A 26,373-nucleotide genomic window follows, 5' to 3' on the forward strand; every position below is an offset into this window, starting at 1 on the left:
TCCGTTTTGTTCTGGGTACATTGACTTCAATACAAAACCTATGAGGCTTGTGGTTCTGACCCTCTTCCATAGACTTACACAGTAATCATTATTATTATTATTTGACCATGCTGGTCATTTATGAACATTTTAACATCTTGGCCATGTTCTGTTATAATCTCCACCCGGCACAGCCAGAAGAGGACTGGCCACCCCTCATAGCCTGGTTCCTCTCTAGGTTTCTTTCTAGGTTTTGGCCTTTCTAGGGAGTTTTTCCTAGCCAACGTGCTTCAACACCTGCATTGCTTGCTGTTTGGGGTTTTAGGCTGGGTTTCTGTATAGCACTTGGAGATGTCAGCTGATGTAAGAAGGGCTATATAAATACATTTGATTTGATTATGACAACTTCCGGAGGACGTCCTCCAACCTATTAGAGCACTTGCAGCATAAAATGACATCTTTTCCACCGAATCAAAGGATCAGAGAATGAATCTAGTACTGAATGCATAAGCTACAGCTAGCTAGCACTGCAGTGCATAAAATGTGGTGAGTAGTTGACTCAAAGAGAGAGAAAGACAATCGCTGAACAGTTTCGAACTAATTCAATTCTTAAAAAATTAAGGAGAAGCAACTACCTAAAGTAGCCATATTTCATTGTATTTTATCCCCCACTTTCACTTACTTAGCTAACCAATACATCTCAAAATAGCCTGCGGGTAGGGGTGTTGGGCCAGTAACTGAAAGGTTGCTGGATCGAATCCCCGAGCTGACATGATAAAAATCTGTCGTTCTGCTCCTGAGTAAGGCAGTTAACACACTGTTCCCCGGGTGCCGATGACGTGGATGTTGATTAAGGCAGCCACCGCACCCACCTCTCTGAAGACACATTTCAGTTGAATGCATTCAGTTGTATAACTGACTAGGTATCCCCCTTTCCCTTCTAGCTAGTTTAGTCTACGCAAACACCTGGCTCAAACAGAGGGATGCTTTGTTAGCTAGCTGGCTATGACTATCCAACACTGGAACTCTTCCAATTCAAGGTAAGCTTTTGATTTTATAAATGTATTGCCATTGGGGCCTGCCGGTGTAACTGCTAAACTGCTTGCTGTATACTGTACTGCGTGATTGTAGTGGGTTAGTTCTAGTAGCTATGTTGATTATGTCATTAGCTAATATGGTGACTATTATGTAGGTTGTGTGTAGTGGTTAGCATTCATGAAGGTTTGGCTTGTGATTTTTTTTTTTGCCTTGTCACAGACTGGTGATGTGAAGGGCACTGAAGTCCACAACCGAAGGGAAAAGGTGAGAGGAAGAGAGAGCATAGATGCGATAAGAAATTATACAACAATCAAAGGGATCATGCTGTTTGTATGTGGCTGCTATGAAAGTAAACCGTGTTTGCGTGTGATCAGGGGTGTATTCATTCTGCCGATTCTGTTGAAAAACGTTTCTCAAATGGAACAAAACAGGGATAAACATACCTGAATTTGTACAATATAAACTTTTGTTTGGAACTGTTGGGACTAATGATTACACCCTAGATCAGCTAGATGCTGGCAAGAGTGTGCAAGGCAGTATTGAATGTGTCAATGTCTGTCACCTTGATTACTCAAAAATAAATGGACCTGTGCACCTATGTTGTACATTTTCATCCATAGACTAGGTTGTAGCAACCTCATGATGAATATAGGGAAAATTGGAGTATCATGTAGTAGCCTAAACTTATCGATGTTACATTGAACTGAGTGAATGGAATATGAATGACAGTCATCCAATATGCTGTAATAAGGCCATGCTCATAAAACAAAAATGTCCTCCCCCCATCTTAAATGGCCCCGACCGCCACTGTTCTGAAGGCACAGTACAACAGCACCGAGACAGCATAGGTGCAGCATAGTAAATGAAGATATCCTGTTGAATGATGTAATGTGGTGTTGTCTTATGGTCTTGTACAACACAAAGTTATGGTCAGCAATGGCAGTATACTCAGAACTCTCCCTCAGACCAAATGAAAAGGGAAATGAGAAGGAATGAGAGATGGAGAACAAGACGGAACTACTTCTGAGAAACCCTCAGCGGGATGGAGATGACTGGCAAAAGGAAAGAAAGAGAGAGAGAGACAAAGAGAGGAGGGGAAACATACCTGTTGCTGTGCTTGGCTTTATCTCTCTCCTTGTCTTTCTTGTGTTCTTTGCGCCTGTGTTCTTTGTGCTTGTCCTTGTGTTTGTGAGTGTCTGGGACAAAGTTAGAGATTGACTTGTTTAGTAGAGATCCCGCAGACAATAGGAACTGTAACAGCACAGTGTAATCTGAGCATTTTGTGGCCCTCGGTGGCACAGTGTATGGATAAGCTAATGTCTTCAGCGTCACATAGTAATAAATACAAACTGCAGGTTCAACAAATAGAATCACTTCTCATACCGCAAGGGTGTTCAATATTAAACATCGAACAGACCCTAACCCAGCCTCTTTAGTGCCACATTTTCTTTCAAATTAGTTGGCTGGATTATTAAGTTACTGTGTAGTTACTTTGTAATTACACCACAATTAAAAGCTTAAACGGTATCGTACCATTTAATGTGAAGTATGACCTGTAAAATCAAGTACGGAAACAGGACTGGGTAATTGAAAGTCAAAACCACCCTTGCATATCTATCCCTACCTGTCTAAACTCAAAATTAGATCCCAGGGGGAGTGTCAAAGAGAAAAAAAGTGGGTCCAGGAGAGTGGGGATAGGAGAGTGGGCCCAGGAGAGTGGGGATAGGAGGGAGGTTCAGACATCTAGGTGGGTCTACTTTCCTACAATGGAGGCTGCATATCTCTGTTATTAGACCAAAACATGAGAGATCCATACTGCTGCTGCCCTGTCTCAACACTCACCCCAAACATCTAGACCGGAACCACCCGCACACACTTGCCTGCATGTTCTCTGTTGATAGTAACATCACAAATGGCTGGGTCTTGTGAGACACACGTTGAACTCACATGTAACCCTAGACCTAAGGTCAGTGGTGTAGGGGAGGGTAAACGCATACAACGTTGTTTACACACCTTTTTTTTTATTTTGGGCGAGCGTTTACACACCTCTTGCAGAAAAATGTATTGAAAGTATAGGGAGCGTTACTTCTGTTAATCCAGTCTTGCAATCAGCATTTTACCCACCATTTTTTCCCACTACATCACTGTCAAAGGTAAAATCTTAAATCAGAGGTCTTCAATCTTTTCTTGACCCCTGGGCCAGGCAAACAGGCGACCCAGGGACCCCAATCATATGTCTTATCATTAAGTAAATTATAATGGCAAGAAGAAATCGAAAATGTACAATTAAAAGTTTTTCATTGTTTTGACCTTCCCACATTATAATTGGAAGAGGAAGTGTACAAGTCAAGAAAGTTTACCAGCAGCCAGTGGCACTTTTCAAGGCGGGTGCTTTTTCAAAGCCTATGTCAGATACTCCAGTGAGTGTAATTAGGTCAATATTAGGAGTAGAGAAACAAAAGTTGACATAATAAATAATATATTCTCCTCTTTTCTACTGTAGGTTTGTAATTCAAAATGTATTTATTCTGTTGTTGCAAGCGATATTCATGATTTTTTTTTTTTTTTAAACAATTATTTTCGCAGACCCTCTGCAGTACCATGGCGAACTCCTAGGGGTTCGCAGACCCCAGGTTGAATACCCCTGTCTTAAATGATAGGATACCCTTTTCCTCTAGTGGTGCACAATAGTCTGTGTCGCTGGTGAGAAGTAGTGAACTAGATTAAGGATAACAGGTTATAATTTGAGACAGTCTATGATTCCTCAATAAATTAAATTTGGGCCATCTCCTTTGGGTGATTGTCATTTTTTTTTTAAATCCCCCCTGAACAAAAGTGGGAAAAACTTCCAATTAGTGGTGGCTTTGTCACAGGGTGGGCCCATATAACTGTCAGTCTTGAGCTTGAACGTCACCTTGTGGCGTCCCTCTGTCATGGCAGTTAAATAACGGGTAGGGGGTTATTGTCATAGGAAACAATAATATTATATCTCTGTCCCATTTCCATGACTGTTTAATTATAAAACTAATGAAATGTTGAGTTGTCAAAGGTGTGTGCACTTGATTCCCCCTTCCCCCCTTTTTAAATATATGTTATTACAGTATTATTGTGCTGGCAGAATTCCAGTATAATTTCTAAAAACCATGCCCAAAGTTGACTAACAAATGCAACAAGCTATAACAACATTTAAAACATATTTGTAATAAAGCAACTATCTTTGACAGATGAAATGTGGCAGTAATGTCTGCAGCGATTGTACCAGGAGCCATGGGGTGGGAGAGGCCGATGAACTCCCAGCTCTAGCCTCCATATCACGGCCAACTGTTCTATCAGTGCTCGGCGCACTGGCTGCTAGACAGAGAAAAAGAAAATGGCGCAGAGACTAAGTCCTAAACCCCCATTTCACTACTTTCGGCTCAAAAATTATACATTGTTGCACCACAACATAAACAAACAATGGTCTATTTGAGAAACACGGTGTAAAGCGCTGCCAGAATTTCCCCTCAGATCGCAATATTATATACCGAAAGGGTAATTTTGAGGCCCTCTTTTTGAACAATAGACACAAGAGAGTGGAGGAGAAGGGACTTAGTCTCTGGGACGCCATTTCTGTCCTTTAAAAACTAACAGGAGTAGACGAATGAAGATTGGGACTTGATTACAAGCAAAACCATGATCAATATTTTTTTTGACATTAAAATCAACTTACCATTGGCTCGAGACCCAGAATTGACCTGCAAAATTGTAAAAATATATTAAATTAATGTTTATATTTTCTGAATGCCGGTAGAAAGGAGAATGTATAGTTTCATACAGGAAAATGAGAAATTCTACACAAAGCCCAGCGATTACTTGTATTATTTATAACAAAGTTGCTACTTGAAAGACAACTAATGCAACTTGTTAACATTGCATGAATACAATCGATAGACTATCACATTAAATGTAATTTTATCATTATCTAGTAAACCAAACCAACTGTCACATAATGCAAATAACCAGCTACCTACATCTCGTTCAGCATAATAACACTACCTGCGAGTCTCTTTCACCGTGATCCCCGCTCATTGTCTTGTAAAGCCAAATGCACAAGTCAGAGATGCCCAAGGTAAGAAGATGAGGTTGACAGAGTAGTCTGGATACTGTGGAATGGAGTCGTTGCGCACTGGGCTAAGTCCGAATTCTCTGCAACTGCGCATGCTCGAATTTAAATAATGAAAAAGAAATGTCTACTGTCCTGCATGGTTCCTCCCTACAATAGTTAAAGTTCCCTTATTTGTCGTAACATTTCTCTATGATAGATTAACAGTAGGATATAGAAAATACTCCATTGTTAAACTGCACTTTTAAAAAAGGGGACAGCACTCAGTCCTAACAAAATATTGTAAAATGAAACAATTCATGCAGCCATGTCAGCCACTTATGTGTGAACTTCTTTCACAGAATGTCAGTTCAACACATTAAAACAGGACAATTAAGTAGCAGAACACTTTATTAAGTTTCACAACATAATTATACAATTGAGACACCTTCAATTATCAGTCTTCACATGATTAATCCAGCATAATTGTTTAAAAACTAAACACATTCACGCACGCACAAACACACACTAGCTACAACCTCACATGATAGCTGGGACAAAACATCAACATAATTATTTTAAAAACAATTATCTGTACATTGTTATTTTCTCCATTGTGAATTCATAATCTGGGAGAAAATAAAGTCATTGAATGATTGACAGAAAAACACATTTACAGTTCACAGGGTTTCACTACTGTGGTCACTTAGACTTCCTTCTCTTAGCCTGGGTAGGACTGGCACCGGTTTCTGAAAGGCCACAGGAAAGAGAGGGGGACAAGTTTGATGAGACAAAGAACTTTAAAATAACAATTTAAGCTATGCAAGAGTAAGTTGTGTGAGAGAGTGTGTGCCCTCAGAGGGAAGTGTGTGTACTGTACACATGTGCCTGTGTGTACCTTTAGCAGCAACCACAGTGCTGGCTCCAGGCCTGGCTGGTCTCTTCCTCTGTGCGCTGTCTGCCACCGTTTCCTCCTCCACCTCCTTTTCAGCCCGCGAGCTCCGTCTGCTGGGACCTTTCGGCTTCTCCACGGCAGCCCTGATAGATTCCCAACAGAAAGCAGTACAGGGGAGAAAGAGAAAAGCAGGAGAGGTCATTTACAGAGATAATAATAGAAATAGTAACTCTACAGTAGCTACTCAGTGAAAGTTCAGTTGGGAAAACCACTTCGGGAATGGGCTGTTTTTCCTCGTCTACCACAGATTCTGTCGCCCGTCTTCACCCCAAACAGTATCCGATAGATAACAAAATGGTGAACACGACAGGGCTGCTGCATGTATCCTGACAGTACTCACACATGTAAATACATACCTTGGGACTAAGTTGACAGGAGTCTTTCTTTTCTTTGCCCATCTGTGATAGAAGTGGAAAAACAGAGGTAAACCCTAACTGTGACGATGCTGAACAAACATGGTTTTAGTCCGCCAAAATACGCTTAATGATAATAATTAATCGCCAGAAAATATAAATCAGATATGGCCATATTCATATTGTAGACAAGATCTTATGGAGTGGTAGTGCTTGAGTTGTCTTTTGACGTGCATTAAGTTTGGATATAGTTTGCATGCTAAGCATACATACCAAGTGCTGAGGCCACGTGGCTCATTGGGTTTCGCCATGTACCCCCCCTGCCCTGGCCAACCAAATAAACTCCCTGAGTTTCAGTAGAGTTACAAATGTCTAAGCATTTCTGTTTACAAACATGGCACTTACAGCAGACTAGGCCAAGTACTAAATACTGATGTTAACCTTAAAGGCAATGGAATATCCCAATCACCCCTGGCATGAAAAGTATTTGTTTATTAAAAAGAACAGGGTTTCATTTTGTTCATTTGAAATCTGTTTTGACAACCTCACCCTTGCTCAGTTACTGTGGCAACTTCTGCTGTAGAGGGGAAAAAAAAAAAAAAAAGGTTACTAAATATCACAGCAAAGGGCATATTATGTTCACAGCATACAGGGTATCATATAAAGCAATGTTTCCCTTATGTGCATTTAGCAGTGGGGCACCAACGCTGTCAAATCGTGGCAGCCCCCCAAAAATGTACTAATGTTTTATAGGGGGGGGTATGTGGAAAAGATAATGGAGCAATATTTTTAAACAAGATCATCTTCGAGAACTAATAATCACCCCGCCCAAAACATTGACAGTCAGGGAGAAGCTTAAATTCCAAAAATGTCATGGCATTGACTTTGTTATAATGCTCGAGTCACTCAGATAACATAAGAACAAGGCCTCAGCCATGGTAAAATGTGTATAATTGTAGGAAATTAGCTTTAAAAACAGTGAAATGTCTCTGCGGCCAAGAGAAGGGCCTATAAAAACCGCACCATTGGCAACGCCCAAACATATGGCACATGACATAGTTCAGGGAGTGGAATGTTAGCTAAACAGACTGGCAACCAGGCTAACACTGCTCTAGAATCTGTCCAAATAACCTTGTTCATTATGATCTTAAAGTTAAAACTGATCCTAGATCAGCACAGCCTGCATGAATAACTTGCTCTATTACTTGCTCTAATGCATTTACATTTTATGGTTCTCTCATAATATATCACAATCTTAGCTTACGTTATGGATGTTCCCATCCGTCCTCTTAACAATATGCCATATCATGTCATTACCATGCCTGGAGCATTAACCACTTTGTTACAGATAAGTTAGTGTCACAGTACTTACCCGTCTTCTCCGTAGCAGCGGGCTCCTCTTGCTGTAGAGGTTCATGTTGGACTGACACTGGGAGAAAGGACATGGTGGAGATTATTATTATCAGTCAAAGTTTGACATAAGTCACTCAATCATTGATTGATTTATCGATCAATATGTACCTGGGGTGTTGCCTGCAGGTGCTGGGGGCTCTAGTGGGGCTGGCTGGCTGGGAGGCTCCATGGCTGTGGGGGCAGGCTGAGCCCCAGTAGGGGTAGGGGCCACTAGGGAGGATATGGCTGGGGAGTCACCGGGGGGGTTGGAGGGTCCAGGGACACCAGCAACAGGAGAGGTGGATGGGGATGGTCTTGGGACTGAGGCTGAAGAAGGAGCAGGGGTAGGAACAGGGGCAGTAGTAGGGGTTCGGGTGGGGACAGGGACTGACACTGGGGGAGGGGTGGTAGTAGTAGAGGCAGGAAGACAGGACTGGGCTGGTGCAGTAGGTTGCGCAAGGACAGGAGTTGGCGCTGATACTGGAGGAGGAGTGGTGACTTTCAGAGGAACAGCAGCAGCTGTGGTCCGAGTCTGTGCTCCAGACACTGTGGTCCGAGTCTGTGCTCCAGACACTGTGGTGCGAGTCTGTGCTCCAGACACTGTGGTCCGAGTCTGTGCTCCAGACAGTGTGGTCCGAGTCTGGATGACAGATGCAGGGGGTGGAGGGAAGGCGTGAGGGGGCACAGCCCAGTTCGGCCCCCTCTGGGGCTGGGAAGTCCCCTCTAAAGGTTGGGCAGCCCGTGCTTCAGCAACCTGCTGGTAATCTGGTCGATTACCCACTGGTGGTGCAGAGCCAGGAGCCTGGGCAGGCTTTCCCTGGGCAGGCAAGGGGGTGGACATAGGGCTCTTCCGGGTGCTGGCTGGGGCACCAGGACTGGAGCATGGAGGAGGGGACGCAAGGGGCTGTTGGACGGAAGACGAGGCAAACGCCAAGGCTGTGGGAGAGAGGCTGGGATGGGGGGATGGCTGCCCAACAGGTGGGCTCAATTTCTGGCCAGGGGGCGCCTCACCTGGAGTTTCCGACTTGGGAGTGCCAGGGCTTTGCTGCGGAGGACGAGGCAGAGTACTAACAGGGACAGGGGAAGCACGTCTAGTGGCCATCTGGACCTGCCCAACTAGCGTTCGGGCAGGCTGGTAGCTAGCCACACTGACCACAGCAGCCTGAGTCGAGGCCGGGGCTTGGGCCTGGGTTGGAGCAGCAGTGAGCTGGATGTTAGTGGTGGACACCTGTATGGGCTTTACCATGGTGACTGGCTGGGACACTACCGTGGCATTGGGGGCCACAGACACTGTAGGGACCTGGAAGATGGGGGTACCGGTGTTAAACACAGGAGTGGTGATAAACTGGGGGTGGGGACCACGGGTCTGCTGGCTGGACTGCTGGGGTCTGATGTTCTTTTTGGGCATTGCCACCATAGCTGAGATGATGGCTGGGGGGGCCTGGGGGGTGGGTGCAGGGGTGTAACTGATCTGGTTGGGGGAGATGGTGGCGGATGATGCAGGGATCTGCAGGACAGTGGGGACATTGGTCGAGGGTTTAGGGCTGGGGGTTGGTTTGGGGCCAACGGCAGGGTTTGGGTTAGGTTTGGGGCTAATGGCAGGGTTAGGTTTGGGGCCAACGGCAGGGTTTGGGTTAGGTTTGGGGCTGGAGGTAATGCTGGGGATGGGGCTACTGTGACTGACGCTGGCGCCCACACTGACGCTAAGACTAGGAGTAGGGTTTAGAGTAGGGCCGTGGGTAATGGTAGGGTTTAAGTTAGGGCTAGGGGTGCTAGGCTTGACGCTGGGGCTAGAGTTAGAGTTTAGGTTGGGGCTGTCAGTTGGGTTAAGATTGGGGCTAGGGCCGGGATTAGCATTCAGATTGGTATTTGCATTGCGCTGCAGGTTAGGACTACCGACTGGATTTGGGAGTTTTGGGCTGGGGGTTGAGCTAGGCTTGGGTTTCGCTTCTGGCTCGTTCACAGCAGCAGTAGTAGCAACAGTGGTAGCCCCCATATTCGAGCTCTGAAAAACACTGGATGGGTTCTCTGAAACTATGGAGGCTTTAGAGCTCTCCTTGCAGGCAGCATCCCCATCTGGAGCACTCAGAGTGGGCCTGGGAGGCACGCTGGGGGTGGCTGCGTTATCCAGCAGCTGGTTGAGGGAGGAAGGCGCATCCCTGAGAGAAGGAGAGGCCTCAGATCCAGACACCTGCTGAGGAGTGCTCTGTACAGGCTGCCGCTCCACTATCACCACTGTCTGCTCCAGCCCAGCTTTAGCATCCTGAGGAGTGGCTACACGGGGGCTAGCCATCCGTGGGGCGGAGAGCTCCCTCAGAGGCTGGGGCATCTGCCGGTGCTCTACACCTGTCATTCCCTGCCCTTCCCTGGGCATCTCAGCTGGGTTACCCTGCATCACCTGGAAGGGGGTCTGGATCTGCTGGGGCTCTAGGCCCACCCCCGTCGCTGGTGGGAGAGTGACTGGGCTAGGAGGCACTGGGGTGGGGCTCAGCATCATGGTATGCCCTGTCTGGGGGTTGACCATCTGTTGCTGGTGAGAAGGGGATGCAAGGGTGATTTTGGTCCACTTCTGCCTCCCTGAGCTGGGGTTAGTGACTTTGCGGCTGGAGGCCGGGCTGGATCTGCGGCCGTTACTGGGATTGGCCCTTTTAGCCTGACCTCCACCAGGCTGCTTGTCCGGTTTGCCCTGGCCCGAGTTGGCAGCTCCACTGCCTGTAGGGAAAGACTGCTGACCGTTGTTAGAGTTACCTACACCACTTCCGTTGTTGCTGGGCAAAGTTAGGCTGGGAGGGGCCTGCCCTATGGCTTTGAGAGTGGTGGGGTTGAGCCCACCCTGCTGGTCAAAGCCCCGGCTAAGGTTGGGCTGCCTGGGGGGCAGAGGGATGTTGATCTTGGGGGGGAACAGGCCTGCGATGGAGGCATTCAGCCTCTCAGGGGAGAGGTTGATCTCAGAGGGCTCAGTGCTGGGAGGACGATTGGTTGGGGTGAGAGGATGGTGGTAGGGCCTGGGACTGGCTCGGTTGGGTGTTTTGGGCCTGGAGCTCTGGGAAGTTGTGGGGACATTAGGAAAGTGGAGGCCTGGCATGGGGCCACCCTGCTGGGGCTGAGGGGGCATCTGCTGCTGGGGGCTGGCTCCAGGGTGCTGGGACGAGGGGCCTGGGCCTTGCTTCATCATGTGGGCATTGGGGCCCTGGTTCACCACCATCTGTTGGGCCCCGTTACCAGGCGGCATCCCCATCTCCTGGCCCCCGGGTCTGTCTTGCAGGGAGTTGGCCGCTCCAGGAGCCTCCTCAGCCCCAGTACCCTGCCCTGCCTCGGGGTGAGACATCCTTCTGGCTGCCCCAGCCATCTACATAGGTAGAACAAGAGAATACTTTATGTATACACACAGAGGAATTCATTATCCTACACAGACAAATTCAACAAGCATAGAACATTCACAAGACAATAACAATAAATATGATATACAAAAATGTCAAACATCCAGATAGTGTGTCCAACCTGTGGATTGACCATGAGGGGCATCCCTCTGGGTTTGTCTGGAGAGGGAGGCACTCCTCCGTGCCCCTGGAGGTTGATCATGACAGGCATGTTGCCCTGTTGGGAACCGGGTGTTCTCTGGGCCTCCCCGGGATTCAACATGCCCCTGGGGGGGTGCTGCCCGCCTGGAGGGAGGGGCATCCGGCTCTTAGCCTGCTCCTGCTGCATCTTCATGATCATCAGCATCTGCTGCTTTAAAACAATAAACCAGTTATCTAGATGATCCATAGTCCAAATGGAAAATGTGTATTTTCACCATATACACAAATGCAAGGCTGAAAGCAACAAGTACACATTGACAGTAGATTATACCTGTTGTTGCTGCTGCTGTTGTAGCTGATGAGGGTGCATCTGTGGCTGGACTTGAGTCGGACCCTGAGCTCCAGCCACCCCCTGCTGCTGTCCAGGAGGAACCTGCAGTCCCTGCATCTGCTGTAGTTGTTGCATTTGCTGTTGTTGCAGCTGTTGCATTTGCTGTTGTTGCATATGCTGCATTTGATGCTGTTGTTGTTGTTGCTGCTGCTGCTGTTGCTGCTGCTGTTGCTGTTGCTGCTGCTGCTGTTGCTGCTGCTGTTGCTGCTGCTGCTGCTGTTGCTGCTGTTGCTGCTGTTGCTGCTGTTGCTGCTGCTGTTGCTGCTGTTGCTGCTGCTGCTGCTGTTGCTGCTGCTGCTGCTGTTGCTGCATGAACTGCATGGGCACCTGCTGTAGGACTCTCTGGTCTCCAGGCTGACCTGGGAAACCTGACATGAGAGAAAAGGAGTGATCGAAAGCCAATCAACTATATAGAACAGTGTGAGTAAGCAAACCAAGAAGCATTGAAATTGCATACCTGCAGGCCTGTTGGTGAAGTCTGAGAGTTTGGGTCCGGAAGGGTCCATGCCCACTCCTTGTTCCCCACTCAGCCCTGGCAGCTCTGGGTCCTCCAGGCCAGCCCCCACATCCAGACCCCTGAGGAGAGAACAATACCTCAATGACAAACCATGTACAATAACAAATACCATGTGCAAATATATACTTAACAAAAATATAAAACGCAACAATTTCAAAGATTTTTGTGAATTACAGTTCAAATAAGGAAATAGGCCCTAATCTATGGATTTCACATATGCCCACCCACTGAGAGCCATGCACACCCACTGGGGAGCAAGGCCCTGCAAACAAAGAGTTTTTCCCCACAAAAGGGATTTATTACTAAGAAAAATACATCTAAAACCACATTGGTGGTGGCTTATGGTAGAGAAATGTACATTAAATTCTATGGCAACAGCTCTAGTGGACATTCTTGCAGTCAGCATTCCAATTGCACGCATCCTCAAAACTTGAGACAACTATGGCATTGTGTTGTGTGGTAAAACTGCACATTTTAGAGTTGCCTTATATTGTCCCCAGCAAAAGGTTGTACCTTTGTAATGATCATGCTGTTTAATCAGCTTCTTGATATGCCACACCTATCAGGTGGATGGATTATCTTGGTAAAGGAGAAATGCTCACTAACATGTATGTAAACAAATATGTACACAAAATTTGAGAGAAATACGCTTTTTGTGCGGTATATATGGAACATTTCTGAGAACTTTTATTTCAGCTGATGAAACATTTACATGTTGCGTTTATATTTTTGTTCAGTATAGTTTTTAATTTAAATTAAATCCAGCTGCTTACCCTAGCCCCTCGACCGGCTGCTGTCCCTCCCCTACTTTGGGCTTCTTCTTGCGTGGTGGTTTCTTCTTCTTGGGTTTGGCCTGGCCAGGTCCTCCAGCCGCCTGCTTCCCCCCAGGTCCAAATTGACTGGCAGAGATGTCACTCTGAAGCAGGTTGACCAGGAGAGGACTGGTTAGCGTCACATCCTTGTTCACTGGAAACCCCCCTGCCTGAGCACACGGCCCTCCCATGGGCATCTGACCCCCAAACTGGGGGTTGAAGTTCATCCCATGACCAGGGAAGTGGCCATTGCCCACCTGCATGTGCTGAGGGACTCCAATTCCCATCATGCCTTGTTGCTGAACCTGCATGTCTGGGAGCATCTGTTGGACACCGCCCATGTCGCCTGTCGCACCGCTGGGGTCCCCGAGAGCGTGTGGGTGTTGCTGCTGCTGTTGCAGCATGGCTTGTTTTTGTTGGAGCTGCTGCTGCTGCTGTAGCTGCTGTTGGACCAGAGGATGACCACTGGGGAGTCTCATCTGTTGACCCTGCATACCCATGGCCTGGTTGGGGTTGCCGCCAATGGGGACCTGAACAAATTAAGGAATGAGCGAGTGAAATAATACTCTAATGCTACCCAGAAGTAAACATTTGTGGATGGTTTTCCACCGTGCAAATAAAAAAGGAAAAAAAGTAATGAAATACCTGTTGGGGCTGCTGGGTCATCTGTTGTTGCTGCTGCTGTTGTAGCTGTTGTAGCTGCAGTTGTTGTAACTGTTGGAGCTGAGCCATTTGCTGCTGCTGTTGATGCTGCTGCTGTGGAGTCATTTGTTGCTGCTGTTGGCCCACCTGAGGCTGCTGGAACTGAGCCATGTTACCGGGCACGTTAGGAGATGGACCCCGCATCATCTGACCTGGCATGACCCCGGCTTGACCTTTCAACCCAAACGCCTGCTTGTTTCCTTGCATTTGTTGCATCTGTTCCATCATGGAGTTTTGCTGTTGTTGTTGTAGGAGCATCGCCTGGTGCCCCGGCCCTCCAATCATCTGGCCCTGGCCCTGCTGTGGCATCAGCTGTTTGGGTGGGGTCATGCCTCCTCTCTGCCCTGGGTTGAGGGGTCTAGAGAGAACTGTCTGCCCCTGACCCCCACCTTGGACCATCTGGCTGGGAGACGAGGACACGGGCTGGCCCTGGAGGTCCATCATCTGGGACTGGAGGCCTGGCTGGGGCTGGCTCATACTGGGCCCAGAGTTTGTGCCTTGGGGCTGGCCAGCCATGCCACTGTGGAGACCCATGACGTTGGGCTGGGAGTGGGATGGACCCTGCATGGTGTTGGGGGTGGAGGCTGACGACTGGGCTCCTGAAATCAGATTGTGATAGAAGAATGACACTGACGAATGCAGTCTAAATCATATCACTGTGTTATCTGCTCTTAAGCATTTTTCTATGGTATACAGTATATCTGAAAGGTATGTGCTGATCTATTCTTGGTCTTGTACCTGTGTGGGCCATAGTCTGGCTGCTCTGGGGCTGGGGATTGGCTCCTCCCCCTGGGGTTCCTGGGGCACTAGTCACCTGACCCTGGGCAAAGTTCTGGTTCCCTGAGACGCTAGGGAACCCCATGGGCAGACGTTTGGGCATGCCTGTGATCAAACACCACCATGGGGAACTTCATCAGCCCAGCTAACACGGTCATTATAGTGAGTCTGTATTACACTAAACTGTCTGAGTACTATTTTGAGTTAAGAGTGAATTGTGATACCAGTAGGGCCAGGACGATACCAGTATCATGATACACGCTAGTATGTGGCAAGGAAAGAAAACACGAATCAGATATCATTTCTTGAGGAAAACATCCCCAATGTTGGAAACAAACGTTGTCATCCAGAATCACAAATGTATTTTTCACGCTATAGCACAACATTTTACATACAGCAGGTTTTTAAAAGGACCAAAGTGTTATCCGTTTCATGTTTTCATTTTTGCCATGGAAAGAAATATTGAAATACAGTCACATTCCTAGTTAACAGCAATTCTAACGACAAAGGTAATAACACAGGAAATCATCTGTGGCCATGAAACAAACATACTCTATGAAAGTGAATGAATCATTTGTAGTCATCCACAATGGTTTAGCTTCTTACCTCCCATTCCTCCTTGATGAACCTGAGGTCCAGGTTGCCCATGTTGCGGCATTCCTATGAACCCTTGCTGCATGTTACCCTGCTGTCCCATCACCACCCTGCCCGGTGAGCCCACCCCTTGAGGGAAACCCTGTGGGGTCATAGAGCGTGGGCCTAGCTGGGCCTGACCCATCATGGGAGGAGTCCCTGGAGAACCCTGCTGGAAGGGGGAAGACGAAGACCCAGGGGACTTGGCTGTGAGGTTACCCTGAGGCCCTGCTGATGGAGGCAGATGAGGTCTAGGGAGTCCTGCCACCCCTCCAAGCACACCTTGGGGACCTTTAGGTTGGGGCGCTGCAAATTGACCAGCCCCTGACTGCTGCTGTTGCTGTAGCTGCCCCATAGCATTAAACACCTGGCCAGCCTGCTGGCTACCAAACGGGTACGGAGGTGGAGGGTGGCTGGGGGTCTGCACCGTAGCCAGGGAGGGGGGACGTTGGCCCATCTGGACTTGGGGAGGGGCCTTCCTCCAGGCTGCTGGGCCCATGGGTCCTCCCTGGGCTGGAGGAGGCTGGAGGACCCCCGAGGGGAGCTGGTTCCAGCCGGAGGGTACGGGCATCTGGCCGGAGGGATTGAAAGGGGGACGGGGGCCACCAAGCTGGGCCTGTTGCTGAGCCTGCTGCAGCTGCTGGAGGGCGGCTGGGTTCAGCTGCCGCCCTGCCTGCATGACCTGTGGTCAAAATACAGCCTTTATAAATGCAATCAACTCCTGATACCGTTGATCCTTTCATTACTTGGTAGTATTGATAGTGATTATAAACACATGGTTATTGTTGAGCTTCATTAGTGATTATATACCTGAATGTGGTGAGCAGCCTGGGGGGGCATGGGGCCTTGGCTGTGGGGGCCAGCCTGGGGGGGCATGGGGCCTTGGCTGTGGGGGCCAGCCTGGGGATGCTGAAGCTGCTGCTGTTGTTGTAAGGACATCATGGGGTCCATTGCATCTGAAGGAGGGGAAAAACATATACATGTTCACTACCTCTGAACAAGTTGCATATATTCTGGATCCGTGAATGAGTTAACTGGTTGGTTATTAAGCAAGTATGTCCTCACCAGTCTGCGAAGGGGGTCTGGGGTGCATCTGTCCACTGCTGCTGGGGACCATGGCCTGGCCAGACATACCAGGGCCAGGGGGGACCATCGACGGGTTGCTCATTCTCATGCCTCCTACGAGAGATTATAGGGCTTGACATGAACTTTTTTAGCCACCTGTCCTACTCGTCTGAAGGATCTCTTTTTTTTGTTATCCAAAAGCTCATGTCACTTGGCTCACATCAACACCCTTATCCCAGAAACCTTAGAACCACTCCAATTTGCATACCGCCCCAACAGATCCAGATGCAATCTATATTGCACTCCACACTGCCCTTTCCAACTTGGACAAAAGGAGCATCATCAACTAGCATGGTTTACTAATGACTAGGATTATCATCAACTAGCATGGTTTACTAATATGACTAGGATTATCATCAACTAGCATGGTTTACTAATATGACTAGGATTATCATCAACTAGCATGGTTTACTAATATGACTAGGATTATCATCAACTAGCATGGTTCACTAATATGACTAGGATTATCATCAACTAGCATGGTTTACTAATGACTAGGATTATCATCAACTAGCATGGTTCACTAATATGACTAGGATTATCATCAACTAGCATGGTTCACTAATGACTAGGATTATCATCAACTAGCATGGTTCACTAATATGACTAGGATTATCATCAACTAGCATGGTTTACTAATATGACTAGGATTATCATCAACTAGCATGGTTTACTAATATGACTAGGATTATCATCAACTAGCATGGTTTACTAATATGACTAGGATTATCATCAACTAACATGGTTCACTAATATGACTAGGATTATCATCAACTAGCATGGTTTACTAATATGACTAGGATTATCATCAACTAGCATGGTTCACTAATATGACTAGGATTATCATCAACTAGCATGGTTTACTAATATGACTAGGATTATCATCAACTAGCATGGTTTACTAATGACTAGGATTATCATCAACTAGCATGGTTTACTAATATGACTAGGATTATCATCAACTAGCATGGTTTACTAATGACTAGGATTATCATCAACTAGCATGGTTTACTAATATGACTAGGATTATCATCAACTAGCATGGTTTACTAATGACTAGGATTATCATCAACTAGCATGGTTTACTAATATGACTAGGATTATCATCAACTAGCATGGTTTACTAATATGACTAGGATTATCATCAACTAGCATGGTTTACTAATATGACTAGGATTATCATCAACTAGCATGGTTCACTAATGACTAGGATTATCATCAACTAGCATGGTTTACTAATATGACTAGGATTATCATCAACTAGCATGGTTCACTAATGACTAGGATTATCATCAACTAGCATGGTTCACTAATATGACTAGGATTATCATCAACTAGCATGGTTTACTAATATGACTAGGATTATCATCAACTAGCATGGTTTACTAATATGACTAGGATTATCATCAACTAGCATGGTTTACTAATGACTAGGATTATCATCAACTAGCATGGTTTACTAATATGACTAGGATTATCATCAACTAGCATGGTTCACTAATATGACTAGGATTATCATCAACTAGCATGGTTCGCTAATATGACTAGGATTATCATCAACTAGCATGGTTTACTAATATGACTAGGATTATCATCAACTAGCATGGTTTACTAATATGACTAGGATTATCATCAACTAGCATGGTTTACTAATATGACTAAGATTATCATCAACTAGCATGGTTTACTAATATGACTAGGATTATCATCAACTAGCATGGTTCACTAATATGACTAGGATTATCATCAACTAGCATGGTTCACTAATGACTAGGATTACCATCAACTAGCATGGTTTACTAATATGACTAGGATTATCATCAACTAGCATGGTTTACTAATGACTAGGATTATCATCAACTAGCATGGTTCACTAATATGACTAGGATTATCATCAACCCGCATGGTTTACTAATATGACTAGGATTATCATCAACTAGCATGGTTCACTAATATGACTAGGATTATCATCAACTAGCATGGTTCACTAATATGACTAGGATTATCATCAATTAGCATGGTTCACTAATGACTAGGATTATCATCAACTAGCATGGTTCACTAATATGACTAGGATTATCATCAACTAGCATGGTTCACTAATGACTAGGATTATCATCAACTAGCATGGTTCACTAATGACTAGGATTATCATCAACTAGCATGGTTCACTAATATGACTAGGATTATCATCAACTAGCATGGTTCACTAATATGACTAGGATTATCATCAACTAGCATGGTTTACTAATATGACTAGGATTATCATCAACTAGCATGGTTCGCTAATATGACTAGGATTATCATCAACTAGCATGGTTCACTAATATGACTAGGATTATCATCAACTAGCATGGTTCACTAATATGACTAGGATTATCATCAACTAGCATGGTTTACTAATATGACTAGGATTATCATCAACTAGCATGGTTTACTAATGACTAGGATTATCATCAACTAACATGGTTCACTAATATGACTAGGATTATCATCAACTAGCATGGTTCACTAATATGACTAGGATTATCATCAACTAGCATGGTTTACTAATATGACTAGGATTATCATCAACTAGCATGGTTTACTAATATGACTAGGATTATCATCAACTAGCATGGTTCACTAATGACTAGGATTACCATCAACTAGCATGGTTTACTAATATGACTAGGATTATCATCAACTAGCATGGTTTACTAATATGACTAGGATTATCATCAACTAGCATGGTTTACTAATATGACTAGGATTATCATCAACTAGCATGGTTTACTAATATGACTAGGATTATCATCAACTAGCATGGTTCACTAATATGACTAGGATTACCATCAACTAGCATGGTTTACTAATATGACTAGGATTATCATCAACTAGCATGGTTCACTAATATGACTAGGATTATCATCAACTAGCATGGTTTACTAATATGACTAGGATTATCATCAACTAGCATGGTTTACTAATGACTAGGATTATCTTCAACTAGCATGGTTCACTAATATGACTAGGATTATCATCAACTAGCATGGTTTACTAATATGACTAGGATTATCATCAACTAGCATGGTTCACTAATATGACTAGGATTATCATCAACTAGCATGGTTCACTAATATGACTAGGATTATCATCAACTAGCATGGTTCACTAATGACTAGGATTATCATCAACTAGCATGGTTCACTAATGACTAGGATTATCATCAACTAGCATGGTTCACTAATATGACTAGGATTATCATCAACTAGCATGGTTCACTAATATGACTAGGATTATCATCAACTAGCATGGTTTACTAATATGACTAGGATTATCATCAACTAGCATGGTTCGCTAATATGACTAGGATTATCATCAACTAGCATGGTTCACTAATATGACTAGGATTATCATCAACTAGCATGGTTCACTAATATGACTAGGATTATCATCAACTAGCATGGTTTACTAATATGACTAGGATTATCATCAACTAGCATGGTTTACTAATGACTAGGATTATCATCAACTAACATGGTTCACTAATATGACTAGGATTATCATCAACTAGCATGGTTCACTAATATGACTAGGATTATCATCAACTAGCATGGTTCACTAATGACTAGGATTATCATCAACTAGCATGGTTCACTAATGACTAGGATTATCATCAACTAGCATGGTTCACTAATATGACTAGGATTATCATCAACTAGCATGGTTTACTAATATGACTGGGATTATCATCAACTAACATGGTTTACTAATATGACTAGGATTATCATCAACTAGCATGGTTCACTAATATGACTAGGATTATCATCAACTAGCATGGTTCACTAATATGACTAGGATTATCATCAACTAGCATGGTTTACTAATATGACTAGGATTATCATCAACTAGCATGGTTCACTAATATGACTAGGATTATCATCAACTAGCATGGTTCACTAATATGACTAGGATTATCATCAACTAGCATGGTTCACTAATATGACTAGGATTATCATCAACTAGCATGGTTTACTAATGACTAGGATTATCATCAACTAACATGGTTTACTAATATGACTAGGATTATCATCAACTAACATGGTTTACTAATATGACTAGGATTATCATCAACTAGCATGGTTCACTAATATGACTAGGATTATGCCTTTGGCTGCTGGACAATAAAATAACACTGACTTGAAAACCAATAGAACATGCTGGTTTCAATGTCATAAGTGTTTATAAAATAATCCCAACATTTCTGTGGTCATATTTTAGCCTAAAATACTTTGAAACAAGGTAAGACATGCTTTTTATAAAATGACAAAACATCCAGGTTTTAAACAGTTAAGTTCATGGTTAAATAGTTTCAACATGATGACCGCCTCCGCTCAGATTTAAGGTGGGTGATGTGCAGTGCGCAACAGGCACTGTCCTTGACTCTCCGGTCTTGTGACAGAGTCACGCTAAAGGCTGAAGCCTTGATTCTCTCGACATACTTGAGGCACAGTTCATTCATACTACTATAGCTGACCCTGTTAAACACCTATCCGGTGTACTGTATGTGACAATAAAACATATATATTTGTCAAACATAACTGGTGTTTAGTCTATATTTAAGTAATTAAAAGTCTCATTAAAGTTTGGCTACATTTTCTGGCACCTCCCTCATGTCAGCATGGGTTTGGACATGAGGCTGTAGCAGATATGCACATCACCTACAATTTGACCTGTAGGCCTTTTTATTTATGTACATGAAACATTTCTTTCAATATTATTCCAATGTTGGCCTACAGGGTAAAAGTTAGATATTGTGATTTGTGAGTGATATATATTATTTTTTTACTATTCGGACAACAAATCTATATTCTTCTTGTCCGACTATTTGTCTTACTTGTCCTGGACAAGAGGACAATAGTTCATGTCAAGCCCTGGATTGGTATGGAGGTTTGTTTATATTTTAACAACTAAAAGATGAACAATGAATGTATATAGTTCAACTTGTTACGTCCCCATCCTGGGCCAGTATGACATAATATGAGTGTTAGGTACCTGGGCCTGGTTGTCCTGGGAATCCCACATCCATCCTTAGCTGTCCGGGTGCGCCGATTGGTCCGTTCACCCTGACCTCCTGACCTCTGTTCTGCCCCATGGCCACGTTGATGGCTCCTTCACCTGGACGAAACAAAAACAAACATTAACAACAACAATCAGGGTCTAAGTACTTTTCTGGATGCTTATTATAAAATAAACTATCACTTTTGGGCCTGATCATAGCAGCAGCAATGACTATCTGCGTACTGTACATACCTTCTATCTGTACAGAGAGGATGCCCAGGTCTCGGAGCTGCTGCTGGTTGTTCTGGGCCAGCAGCCTGAGGCGCTCCGCTGCTTCCCGGGGAATGTTAAAGGTGACACGCACACTGTTCCATGGCTCCACATGCTGGGGCTGGAGTCTATCGGAATCTGGTGAGGGATAAGACAGAGGATGAGAGGTACACTATCACAGTTCATTTTCAGCTTATAAATAATACAGAGGTCTGAAATGATGGCTTTCAAACATTGAATGTATCCTGAAAGTAGTTTGACAAAGTAGGAAACTGTTTAACCATTTAGAAAAGGTACACCACGTCACCACCCATTACTAACCTAGTTCAAGCATACTAGGCATCCCGTTAAGGATGTTGTCAAGTTTCTCTTGTAAGTCCTCGTCATCCATATTTCCTCGAAAGGCAACAAAGATTGTGAAATCCCCCTCTCCGCCTCGCTCTCCAACTCCATCCTGCCGGTGCGAGATGTCATTGCCACGGTGACTGCCGGCATCTTCTCCGACTCCTGAGTCCCGGTCAGAATCTGATTCAGTGTCCCTATCTGGGACTGCTGTCCACTGGGGAAGCTCCAATGGGAGATGTTGATGTGCCATCTTCCCCTCTCAGTAGGACTGGCGTGGGGAAGACTGGAATCGTTTATGCTATGGAACCAAACAAGGACTTTATCTTCCATTATATACCCAATTGAGACAAATATTGTAAGTAATATGAAAATGTATGCCATGTAATTAAATCTACTTTCAATAGAAAGGCCATAAGAAAGTGTCAATGAACAGTTCCAGTCAAGTTTGGACACATCTACTCATTCAAGGGTTTCTCTTTATTTTTTCTAATTTGTAGAGTAATAGTGAAGACATCAATACTATGAAATAATACATATGGAATCATGTGGGAACCCCCCAAAAAAAAGTGTTCAACAAATCTAAATATATTTGAGATGAGATTTTTCTAAATAGCCACCCTTTGCCTTGACAGCTTTGCACACGCTTGGAATTCTCTCAACTAGCTTCACCTGGAATGTTTTTCAAACAGTCTTGAAGGAGTTCCCACATATGCTGAGAACTTGTTGGCTGCTTTTCCTTCACTCTGCAGTCCGACTCATCCCAAAACATCTCAATTGGGTTGAGGTTGGGGGATTGTGGAGGCCAAGTCATCTGATGTAGCACTCCATCAATCTCCTTCTTGGTAAAATAGCCCTTACACAGCCTGGAGGTGTGTTAGGTCATTGTCCTGTTGAAAAATAAATGATAGTGGGACTAAGCCCAAACCCGATGAGATTGTGTATCGTAGCAGAATCCTGTGGTAGCCATGCTGGCTAAATCTGCCTTGAATTCTAAATAAAAATCACTGACTGTGTCACCAGCAAAGCACCCCCACACCATCACACTTCCTCCATGTTTTGCGGCGGTAACTGCACATGCGTAGATCACCCGTTCACTTACTCTGAGTCTCACAAAGACAGCGGTTGGGACCAAAAATCTCCAATTTGGACTGATCAAACCAAAGGACAGATTTCCACTGATCTAATGCCCATTGCTCGTGTTTCTAGGCCCAAGCAAGTCTCTTCTTCTTATTGGTATCCTTTGGTAGTGGTTTCTTTAGAGCAATTTTACCATGAAGGCCTGGTTCAGCAGTCTCCTCTGAACAGTTGATGTTGAGATGTGTCTGTTTCTTGAACTCTGTGAAGCAATTTTTTGGGCTGCAATTTCTGAGGCTGGTAACTCTAATGAATTTCAATTGTGGTTCTTGACATTTTCCGGATTGACTCACCTCCATGTCTTAAAGCAATGATGGACTGTTGTTTCTCTTTGCTTATTTGAGCTGTTCTTGCCATAATATGAACTTGGTCTATCTTCTGTATACCACCGCTACCTTGTCAAAACACAACCAATTGGCTCAAATGCATTAAGAAGGATAGAAATTCCACAAATGTACTTTTAAAAAGGCACACCTGTTAATTGAAATGCATTCCATGTGACTATCTCATGAAGCTGGTTGAGAGAATGCCAAAAGTGTGTAAAGCTGTCATTAAGGCAAATGATGGCTACTTTGAAGAATCTCAAATATCTTTTGATTTGTTTAACACTTTTTTGGTTACTACATGAGTCCATGTGTTATTTCATAGTTTTGATGTCTTCACTATTATTCTACAATGTAAAAAATGGTAAAAGTAAATAACTTTGAATGAGTATGTGGGTGTGTCTAAACTTTTGACTGGTACTGTACATTAAAGATAAAGTCTTGACTTGTTACAGATTTGATGAGAGCAAGGACAGAGATCGGCTCACTAAAACTATACAACAAGTGGCCTAACACATACATTTAAACAGCATGACCTTGCAAACACAAGTATGAAAGTGTGAAGATATTTCTTGACCACAATTATGGATAACAAATTACTGACCGTGATTATATTTGCTATGACGGCAACAAATATATGTACAGTAAAGTTTGAACTGTATATAAATCCTCAACAAGTTACCTATGTTGCTGGGTTGTGACTACATCGTACCCTAACCCAAGATGTAGTCTTAAGGAGCATACCGTTACTCCTTAAAAAGGTCCAAGGTCCAAACTCCACCTAAACGTGAATCGATTCTCACATTGCAATATTGTTCTAGAAACATAAAGCCCTTTACTTCATATCACATCAAAATAATTTCAAAAATGTAAAATATACACTTACTGTATTCAGTGGAGGCTGCTGAGGGGAAGACAGATCATAATAATGGCTGGAACAGAGTAAATGGAATGGCAACATGGAAACCATGTGTTTGATGTATTTGATACCATTCCACCAATTCTGTTCCAGCCATTACCATGAGCCCATCCTCCCCAATTAAGGCGCTACCAACCTCCTGTGTTGTGTGTACACTGTTTAACAGATTTAGCAGTTGCAGCCGACAGTATTTTTCTATGACAACACGTTTCTCGAGGCCTTCTTCAGTTACACACAGGTGTTTGAATCATGCTAAATAGCAGTTCGCGAACAATCACCCACAACGAGTTTGATGAGCAGAGTAAACACAGGCTGTAACATGGAGATATGGCCGTGTGGGAACACTAATAACCCTATAAAATTGTGTATCAATTTAAACTGTTTTTTTCCCCATCTCGCTGATATGAAGATAAAGTTAAGCTTCCAAAAACATACTGCAAGCGATGCGTGGTAATGTTCAATCCAAGCGTAGGGACTCTGGATATCGATTAAGGCAGCCCCTTGCACCTCTCTGATTCAGATGGGTTGGGTTAAATGCGGAAGATACATTTCAGTTGAAAACGTTAAGTTGGACAACTGACTAGGTATCCCCCTTTCCCTTAATGTAAAGAAACTGAGAGTCATGAACAAGGGCTAGTAGTACCCATGAGAATACCCCTGGTAACATTGTTGTTCAATGTAGCTAAGATAGCTGCCGATGTTGTTAAAAGTTTCGGGAGTTGTTAATTTACTGTATATCAAAGTATTTTTGGTTATAATTAGCTAGTTACAAAAGATGTTTATCACAATCATTAACATGACAGGTAGCGTTAGCTTTAAGCTATCCTACCTAACTTAACGAGTTAACGAACACAAATGCAACGGCTAAAGTCAAACACCAATAATAACTAACTATCTAGCGACATAATTCAAAACAACAAGCCATGTTTTAGCAATAACTAATAAGAAGACCCCTACTACAAAATATGTAAAGCCACAGCACTATCTGGCAAAAGCGATTAAATCATTTCCTCGATTGGCTAAGGCGGTAATCAGAACGATTGATTGCAAGGCCTTCGCTAGCAGGTCATTAACGAAGAAGACCTGGCTTGACAAGCCTGCATAGTGCCGCGCTAGCAAGCAAAAAAAACTTGTAGTTATCGAAAATGAACGTTAGAGATCACCGAAAAGCCAATTGATTACAAAGTTTACATCACGACACACAGCTGAGCAAAAAAACAACGAAGGCCTTAACAGCTAGCTCTGGCTAGCAAGATCCAGTAGTTAGCTTTTAGCATTAGCTAGCTACACGTCTAACTGCTAAACAATATGCAACGGTTAGATGGCTAGCTTGATCATGCGTATTAAGTTATTTCATCATATTCGTCCCGGTTACTGCTACTTATCTAGCTAGTTACAACTGCTAGCCAAATGTTAACAGGAAATATAACAATGCAATACTTACTAGATAAATCCATTAGGGAGAAAGTCCAATGATGTAATATCTAATAGCTAACAAAACATGAACCGGGGAACAGTGGTAACCAACACCGAAACAGGAGAGGCTTTCCAATCCGAATCTGACGAGATTTTTTCTTTCGGTTTTCTCTGTATTCTCAAAAAGAGATACTCGCATATTTACGTCGTAATTCTTTGTGAATATATTATGCGTTTAAAACGTAGCGTACGACCCACGGACTGTCGATGCTGTTTTTTGACTGGACCATTATCTTACTAAAATACGCTATTTGCGGTGGTGTTTGCGTAGCTGGAGTTGGTACCATCAATAGAGGAAAAGGCGAAACTAGAGATTTTACTCCGCCCTAAAATCTGTCCATGAAAATAATAACCACAAAGTGAGATATTTTTGTATGGAGGTCAATCGGTGTCGAACCAAAAAAAAAGATTTTTTTATTTCATACGTGAGGCCATAAAGAGCCCCTCTAGTAATTTAATAGGATAAACCCCTCAAAGTTCAGCATGGATTTAAAATGGCAGCAATGTTGGTCTGGGAGAAATCCAAATCAGTCTAATTGTAGTTAATAGCAGTAGAGGCATAATCCTGATTTTAATTATGCAGGAAA

At 43.9% G+C, this 26,373-nt stretch overlaps 2 protein-coding genes across 16 annotated transcripts in view; both read right to left on the bottom strand.

The window, feature by feature from the left end:
- The window catches only part of top1b (DNA topoisomerase Ib), a 28,847-nt gene extending 23,601 nt beyond the window's left edge, over positions 1-5,246 (bottom strand). Inside the window, exons 1-3 of the mRNA XM_036947541.2 lie at positions 5,053-5,246; positions 4,727-4,751; positions 2,123-2,213 (exon numbers count right to left, since the gene is read on the bottom strand). Of these exons, the coding sequence (XP_036803436.1) occupies positions 2,123-2,213; positions 4,727-4,751; positions 5,053-5,085 (149 nt within the window). The 5' untranslated portion in view covers positions 5,086-5,246. The remainder of the gene's footprint in view (positions 1-2,122; positions 2,214-4,726; positions 4,752-5,052) is intronic.
- Positions 5,247-5,491: 245 nt separating this feature from the next.
- ncoa6 (nuclear receptor coactivator 6) lies at positions 5,492-26,125 on the bottom strand. Of its 15 annotated transcripts, none has more exons than XR_016487488.1 (20): positions 25,755-26,125; positions 21,911-22,232; positions 21,572-21,727; positions 21,314-21,436; positions 16,217-16,330; positions 15,962-16,107; positions 15,125-15,833; positions 14,480-14,623; positions 13,685-14,340; positions 13,001-13,569; positions 12,168-12,286; positions 11,651-12,078; positions 11,300-11,527; positions 7,928-11,147; positions 7,779-7,835; positions 6,956-6,980; positions 6,680-6,731; positions 6,410-6,451; positions 5,997-6,136; positions 5,492-5,847 (listed from the first exon to the last, which is right to left on the bottom strand). XR_016487488.1 is itself a non-coding variant. In XM_090203770.1 (20 exons), the coding sequence occupies exons 2-20, from the start codon at positions 22,182-22,184 to the stop codon at positions 5,801-5,803; spliced, it is 7,047 nt and encodes a 2,348-aa protein (XP_090059896.1). In that variant the 5' UTR covers positions 22,185-22,232; positions 25,755-26,125; the 3' UTR covers positions 5,492-5,800. The 15 variants fall into 15 exon arrangements, 11 of the variants coding, with proteins under 11 accessions (XP_090059896.1, XP_090059895.1, XP_090059887.1 ...); XR_016487486.1 differs by having other exon boundaries at positions 6,956-6,983; XR_016487487.1 differs by having other exon boundaries at positions 11,300-11,530.
- Positions 26,126-26,373: the final 248 nt, after the last annotated feature.

This window comes from Oncorhynchus mykiss, chromosome 16, assembly GCF_057628025.1.
Source record: "Oncorhynchus mykiss isolate SJ-2025 chromosome 16, ASM5762802v1, whole genome shotgun sequence".
Lineage (NCBI taxonomy): Eukaryota > Metazoa > Chordata > Actinopteri > Salmoniformes > Salmonidae > Oncorhynchus > Oncorhynchus mykiss.

Excerpts from the sequence above, each read along its gene's own strand:
- ncoa6 (XM_090203760.1), bottom strand. The coding sequence starts at position 22,184 with ATGGCACATCAACATCTCCCATTGGAGCTTCCCCAGTGGACAGCAGTC. Across the intron at positions 7,836-7,927 it reads ACCTGCAGGCAACACCCCAG|TGTCAGTCCAACATGAACCT; the intron begins GTACATATTGAT and ends CCTTTCTCCCAG. Across the intron at positions 6,984-7,778 it reads CGCTGCTACGGAGAAGACGG|CAGAAGTTGCCACAGTAACT; the intron begins GTAAGTACTGTG and ends TCCCCTCTACAG.